This window comes from Pygoscelis adeliae, unplaced genomic scaffold (assembly GCF_000699105.1).
Source record: "Pygoscelis adeliae isolate BGI_AS28 unplaced genomic scaffold, ASM69910v1 Scaffold17, whole genome shotgun sequence".
In the NCBI taxonomy this organism is placed as follows: Eukaryota; Metazoa; Chordata; class Aves; order Sphenisciformes; family Spheniscidae; genus Pygoscelis; species Pygoscelis adeliae.
This window is the reverse complement of record NW_008825234.1, coordinates 2,289,571-2,296,530: the sequence shown is the minus strand read 5'-3', so window position 1 is coordinate 2,296,530 and position 6,960 is coordinate 2,289,571. Positions and strand designations below refer to the sequence as shown.

Sequence of the window (6,960 nt, the reverse complement as noted above, 5' to 3'; positions counted from 1 at the left end):
TTCCTTCCAATTGCCGGAGGGAATCCTTCAGTTTTCCCAGATAAAGAAGACAAACAGCAGCATTGTTATTAGCCTAGAGAAAAATATATTGTAAATAAATAAGTGTGTGTGTGTATATATATATATATGTATGTATTTACAAGCAATGAGAGAGAAGGAAAAAACAAAGTCTAGCATTTGGGGTTACAAAGATTTACCATGTGCTAAGAATGACTATTTTGTGTGTGTGTGCAAGTAACTAAAATACATTATCAGTCATACAATCCAATACTTTTCTTGTTATTCTCAAGATTTATCCTGTGCCAGTAGGACCTGCTGACTTCTAAGAGCTGAAACTCTAAAAGATAAGAGTCTAAAATGAAATATAAGTAATATAGGACATTAGTAGGTTAATTTTGAAAGTCAACTGAAAGAGATTTCAGAAACTACATGAGCCTCTGCATGCTGTCATTTTCACAGGGTTTTTTTTAATGACTTCACTATATCTTCAGAAGTGTTTTTCTCTCTGGCTTACACATAGAAGATCCACATAAGCAACAGGAACAAATTATCTTATCACAAAGGCATCTACAACTGACTTCAAGTACATTCAGCAGATAGGGCAGTCTAAATACATCATAAATGATCAAGTCAGCTTCCGTTTTCCTTTCCACACAAAACAGGTTTTATGAGTTACTGAAAGATTCCAACAGTACAAAGTCATAGAACATGTTTAGCAGCAGAAACTTTCACACTTTCTGAAAGCTGCAGATAAAGGAGGAACACAGACTTTTAAAAAAATACTTTTTCTCTCCCTTCAGGAAACCTTACTGATCTCGTGCGATATATAATACACACTATTTTACAGCCTGCAAAATGATGCAATTCATGTGCTTCTTAACTCAGTCCCCTCAGTCTTTAAATGGCCTTGGATCAGGCTGCTGGCGGTAAGGTGTCTCAGTTCTTAGGAACACTCTTATATGACCATGCACTGAAAGCTGCCAAACGTACAAAACCCAAAAGTAAATAAACAGCTCTTCCTTGATCTCCTCTTTTGATGGGAATCCAAGGCTCTGATATGCAACGTGTTAAAAAGTCATGTTTAAAATTACGATATCCCTTCAATGTTGTGTGAAATCAAGTTAATCTTATATACGTTGGCAGCTGCCATTTCTTTTTCTGACATGCATGTCTACACTAAAAACAGTGAACGCAAAAAAAAAGTCCTTTTGCAAAGATCCCGTAAAACATAATGTTTTGGAATGTCTACATGCATGCCTAAGTATTCATGCCCTTCATACAGACTGGTTCTTCATTTCCCATCTCATTTTGTATCTTACCCTTATGTATACTAAAACCCCTTTGGCACACATGCCACATCCAATTTTTCTATAAAACTCTGAGCAGACTCTGGGTACTAATTAAATCCACACATGAGGCATTACAAGAATAATTTAGGCGTTCATTATAAATGTAGCAATTTGGAGATTTACCACAGCATTTGATGAGTCGATCCTTAAAATTTCTGTGAAAAATCGATGAGCTTCTGCAAAATTATTCTGACCAAGGTGGAGAAATGCTCTAGAAAGTAAGTGACATATGAATGAGTTCTCCTCAAAAACCCAAGGTGATAATAATACATTTTAAAAAGAATGGACACCATTTTTTATTTTTCCTATTATAGATGTAAGAGTTTCTGACATTTGCTCTTCACGGTGTAATTACAACCAGCAAGGAGACACTGATTTACAGACAAATGGAATGACAACTTGGATCATTTGGCTATTATATATTCTGCCTACCAAAGCAACAGTCTTCATTGTGCTTTTATTAATTTAAATGCAGATACTCTCTTCCTGGAATTATTTCCCTTCATGAAATTAGCCACGCTATATAATTTTCAGAGCACTTTTGAATAGTATTTTCTAAATATATTAAGCCAATGTGCTAACCATTACAGACTGAGCCCCCCCATCATGCAGCTCGATTTACTACAATGTATTCCAGCATTCTTTGAAACTCAGGCAGTAACTTTACTAGCAGATCTGACTGTAGGATAAGGGCCCAAAATAGCTTCTCCTCTCCTAAGAGTTATTTATGCAAATGTATATTGAAAAAGCAGAGTGAAATATGCGATGCCTGGAAGAATGAGAAAAAGCTTTGTAAAATCAACTGAAGGACCAGACTTTCAATCCAGGATAATATGACTGTACCGAGTAATACAGATCTCCTGGGTCTGTGTGCCATTCAGTCCCACTTATGACAGATGTAGTTACATAAAAGAGAGAAAGAGAACGGGACTGTCTCAAGGGTAGTTTAATGCTCACAATGCATACTTTGCAAAACTATATTTTAAAGTTTCATTTAGCTATTATATTATCTACCTGTTCATTAAAACCATAATTTGGCTCTGTAGTCCATCCAATTTATGAGTCGCTTTCTCAACGTCTTGAAAATATTTTTCTGCAGTTTTTATGTCTCCAATCTAGGCAGTAAAATCATAAGAAAGTTACCACAATAAGAAGAAAAGAGATCCAGCCTGATTATATCTTTTACAAAGGATAAGAACATAAAAACATATCAAAGTCTGTTATCTAATTGTTTGGTACCAAGCTGATTGGGTAATGCCTGTTATCAAACAAGGTATTTGAAAAGCCATGTTCAGATCATGAAAAGAACCCCAAAAGCATGTGCAGTTTTATCTAAAGCAGAGTTTCTTGGCTGTGGAGCATTCATGGACTGTATGGCAGGGATGGCCCACCTCCTCATTTGGCTCTTTTGCTGTAACTGACTTGAGAGTTTGTAAAATTAGCTGAAAATGAGAAAAGGTCAGAATTACTTCCAGTGAGACTGGGTGTTACGCTGCAGGAAGTGAAGACAGACACTGCCCACAGGCAGAAGCTGTCAATAGGCAGGAGAACTGGAATACAATAGCCTGGTAGCTAGCATAGGACCTCTGTGTGGTCAGCCCACAGCTTATGGGTCATAGCCAGGGACCACAGGATGACTTCAGTGCATCAAACCAAAACATGTCAGAAAACAAGAGGTCACTGAGGGTATTGGGGAGACAGTCCATTTGCAGATTGAAAAATAGTGGTGAGTGGATTGTGCAGGCTAAAGGAATGAGGAATTTGAAAGCTGGCATAAAGAGGAACAGATTTTAAGGGGGAGGATGGGACGGGGAAGGGGATTCCTAGAAAGGAAGGGGTATTTCACCTAAGGGTATGTCACATACATTGCTAACTGAGATGAAAAAAAAATATTCTTTGAAGAAGACCCCTTTGGTAAATAAGTTAGCAATGCATGATTCGTAGAAGCATACACTCATACTTTTGGTAAGGTTTCACAATATAGTGTCTAATTTTGGGCTGGAGGAATGGAAGGTGAAGAAAACTTACTATTGGGTAAAACAAATCTATCAAAGGGAGGGAAACCAAACTAGTTCAGGAGCATAAAGCCATGGAAACCAGGCAGCCCTTACGTGGGGAGCTTCAGGGGGCCCTCAAGAGATCACTCTTTTCTTCAAGAACAGGACCAACATTGCCAAAAAAGTTTGTGACAAATGTGTTGAAGTCTCCTTAAAGCTCTCAGATGGTCAATATTACACAACCTCCCTAGGAAACTTATTCCAGAATTCTTACATACCCTTAGTATTACAAAATACACTCTTAAGTCTACCTTGCTGCACTTTTTACCCCAACTCTTTGTGCTATACATAGTGAGTGGTCAGGGAGAACAGTACAACTCCTCTTTTTTAACAGCCTTTTACATACTTGAAAATTTTTATTGCACTTTCTCCCGTGTTTCTTCTTCTAAAATGAGAATCGATTTTCAAGCAAACCAGTGTTCATCCCCTTCTCATAGATAATGCTTTGTGGATTCTCTGATCATTCTTGCTGTTCTGCTCTGAACTCTCTCCTGTTACTTCACATTCTCCCTGAGTGCCTGCTGATCCCCAACTGATCTCTCACCAGCAGTAAGAATGGAGGAATTACTTTATGTTTCACACGTGAATATGAAGTTTGCTTCTATGCCACAGTATTTTGGAAGCCTGATTTGTTTACCCATGTGTAGTTTGCTTACACTTAGCCTAATTCCCTTCTACAGAACAGTATCTCGTTAGTTGTTTCCCATTGTGTATTTGTGTATTACTCCCAGTCTTTGGTAGTATTTTGCCTTTGCTGTTCGACTCACAGCCAATTTAACATTTCGGTTTCTCAACTTGTCAAGATTATTTTGCATTCTGATCCTGCCCGTCATAGTGTCTGTACCACTCCCAGCTTGGTACGTTTCTAATTTCATCGTACAAGCACTTAACTGAAAAATAAAAACACTGCAAACCCTAAAGGAATCCTTGTGGAAAAGATCATCTAGCAAGTCCTTCTAGTCTTCCAGTGAATGACTCTCCCGGTACACTTTTCAGACACAGCAAACATCCATTTTAAGGTTTCATCTAGATTTCTTCCCAATTTGTGTATGGTAGTATCACAGTGACAGTATCCAAAGCCCTACTAACATCAATTGTATGACTGGTACTGATTTACCTCTAACCACAAGAACTCTCCCTTGACAACATAAATAAATTATTATTCTTTACATTTAGGGGATGATCCAATTGCACTCGAAGATGCAACTGTCCATCTACCAAAGCTTTTATGGAATACCCATTAATACTCTAGCTAATGAGAGAGATGCGTTTCTCCCAGATGTTACATAACTGGACTCAAAGAAATCCAACATTATTCATTCTAAAAACTTGTACATTCAGTTATAATGACAAAAGATACAATTTCTTTCCACAAATAAAGGTGTAAACCACCAAGAAAATAGCTACTTCTAACTAAAGGATAATGCTGGTACAAGTGTAAATGAACCCGTCCTTGAATATTTTTAGCCTGGAAATTAGAAGGAAGCCCCTAACCATGAGAATAATCCATTTCTAAAGCAAACTACCAGGTTGCTCCACTGGGAGCTTGATGAGTCCAAATCTAATATGCTTTGAGATTAATTACACCTTATTTGTGATCATGAAGAGTTCTCATTTCTTAGCAGCATCTTGTATCTTCTCAGCAAACATGCCAAACTTCTAATTCTCATTTTTCCCACTGAGGGGAAACAGTTTACTTTTTTTTTTGGCAGAACATTTAAAAGAAAGAATTAGTTTTAATTAGTCATTAAAATGTTAAATATTTAAAGTGGTCTTCATCACTTAACTTTATTTAACTTAGTTCAGAAAACATGACTTTAGTATCTAATAATTAGCACTTTGAATAAAAACGAAAATTCCTCTGTTAACCTCAAATAATCATATCCTCTAACAAGGAGCCTCCAATATACTATGTACTTAAGTTTGTTGTTTGTCTGGAAACCAAGATTATTTTTCTTAAGTACTCCTAGGATTTATTTATTGCTTTTAACTCTGTTTTGCAGCAATCTATTGCAGAGGGTAAGGTCAGGCAGCTTTCCACTTTCTAAATTCTTTAATGTAGTTATTTAAATGGAAATTTTGGATAGGTCAGCCAGCAAGCAGAGTCTATTAGCAACACACAATAATATCCTAGAGACTAAAATGTATTCACCATTTCCCCATTTCACGTGAATTTCTGTTTTACAAGTCAGGTGATGGCTGACAGAATTACAGTGCTTCTGAAAATTTCTCTGCGATAGCCTCTGTCTTTTCCTGCATTCTCCATTTCTCTCATCCTCATTTCCCACTTACGTTAAGCGTGGCTTAACAGCTAAAGGCTGTACATCAGATCTAGGCCCCTTTATGCCACGCTACATGTGAAGATAAAGAAGACATGGTGTCTTAAACTAGTAAGCTCAATTTAATTACGAAAAAAAAAATCACACACAAAGTAAGGTTTTGTATGTTGAAAAAGGTTACCTTTTTTTTCTATTTAACTCTTGAACTTACACTTCATTCTACATTATTGATTTGTTTCCTATGTGTGATGTCTATTGTCAAACAGTACTCTGTGACTGATAAGCAGCTAAAATCTGGCTCCCTTGTGCCTCTCTTGGATAATGTTCAAAGTTAAGAGAACAGTCTGAGGTTATTTGGGAATCACTACCTGTTTTTGAGAAGCTGTGACATTTGAATATGAGAAAATTGCTTTCCCATTTTACCTGCAAGAGGTTTACTTTTTTCACAGAGTGCCTCATCAACAGTGCACACGTACTGCAGAGTGGTCTTACCAAAATGATGGTGCCCAGCCCTGCAACACATTTCTCCTTCTTTGATTTGAACTTCTTGGTTTTGTTTACCTGTACACTGATTATTTCTCTTAATACATCAAAATCTGGCATCTATTGCAACAGTACCCTCCAGACAGAGCTGAAGATTTTGTCACAAAAAAAAGACAATGTGCCAAACAATAAAAAATTATCTCCTTAAGGTGCTAGAAGAAAGGAAAACATTAGAAGTGATGCTTTTTATTAACTACTATCTAGGATCACATGAAAATATCAAGGGCTCCTCATACTCCCTTTTGCTATGTCCAGTTCTGAGAGTAAAACCACGAAATACTAAAGGCCTGTTGTCACAGCCAACATCACGGAGGTCAATGACTTCAAATTGCACTGTACGGAGCCTGCGAACACCACTTTTGAAATTGGGTGGACGTAATTCTTTCTGAAGTTAGGAGATGCTTTCCTCCTGAGAGTGAGAAGTTTTCTATAGCAAACCAAGCTAACAGACTGGAGAGTGTGACACTAGGATAGACACTCTTGTCAGCAAGGCAGTACCAGTAACATAGCCAGTCATTTTCCCAGTAAGACCGGAACTATTAATAACTTGTATTTCCAATAGTATTATGCATATTTACAGTACCATTCTTTAATATGCATAATTACTAGGTTGCCTATTTAGGTAATAATTAAGGCACACAGCCAATATCATAAAATTGCTCTATAGTGATGAAGATGCACTTTAAATCAGAGACTTTTAAAGACAAACGTGTCTACCACACTGTGAAAACA

The 6,960-nt window shown here is 37.1% G+C and overlaps 1 protein-coding gene across 1 annotated transcript in view; it reads right to left on the bottom strand.

Annotated features, from left to right (window-relative positions):
* TRAPPC12 (trafficking protein particle complex 12) overlaps positions 1-6,960 on the bottom strand; it is a 56,566-nt gene that overhangs the window by 263 nt on the left and 49,343 nt on the right. Inside the window, 4 exon segments of the mRNA XM_009329299.1 lie at position 1; positions 3-73; positions 1,473-1,560; positions 2,364-2,464. The exon segment at position 1 is cut by the window's left edge and continues 263 nt beyond it. Coding sequence (XP_009327574.1) covers position 1; positions 3-73; positions 1,473-1,560; positions 2,364-2,464 — 261 coding nt within the window.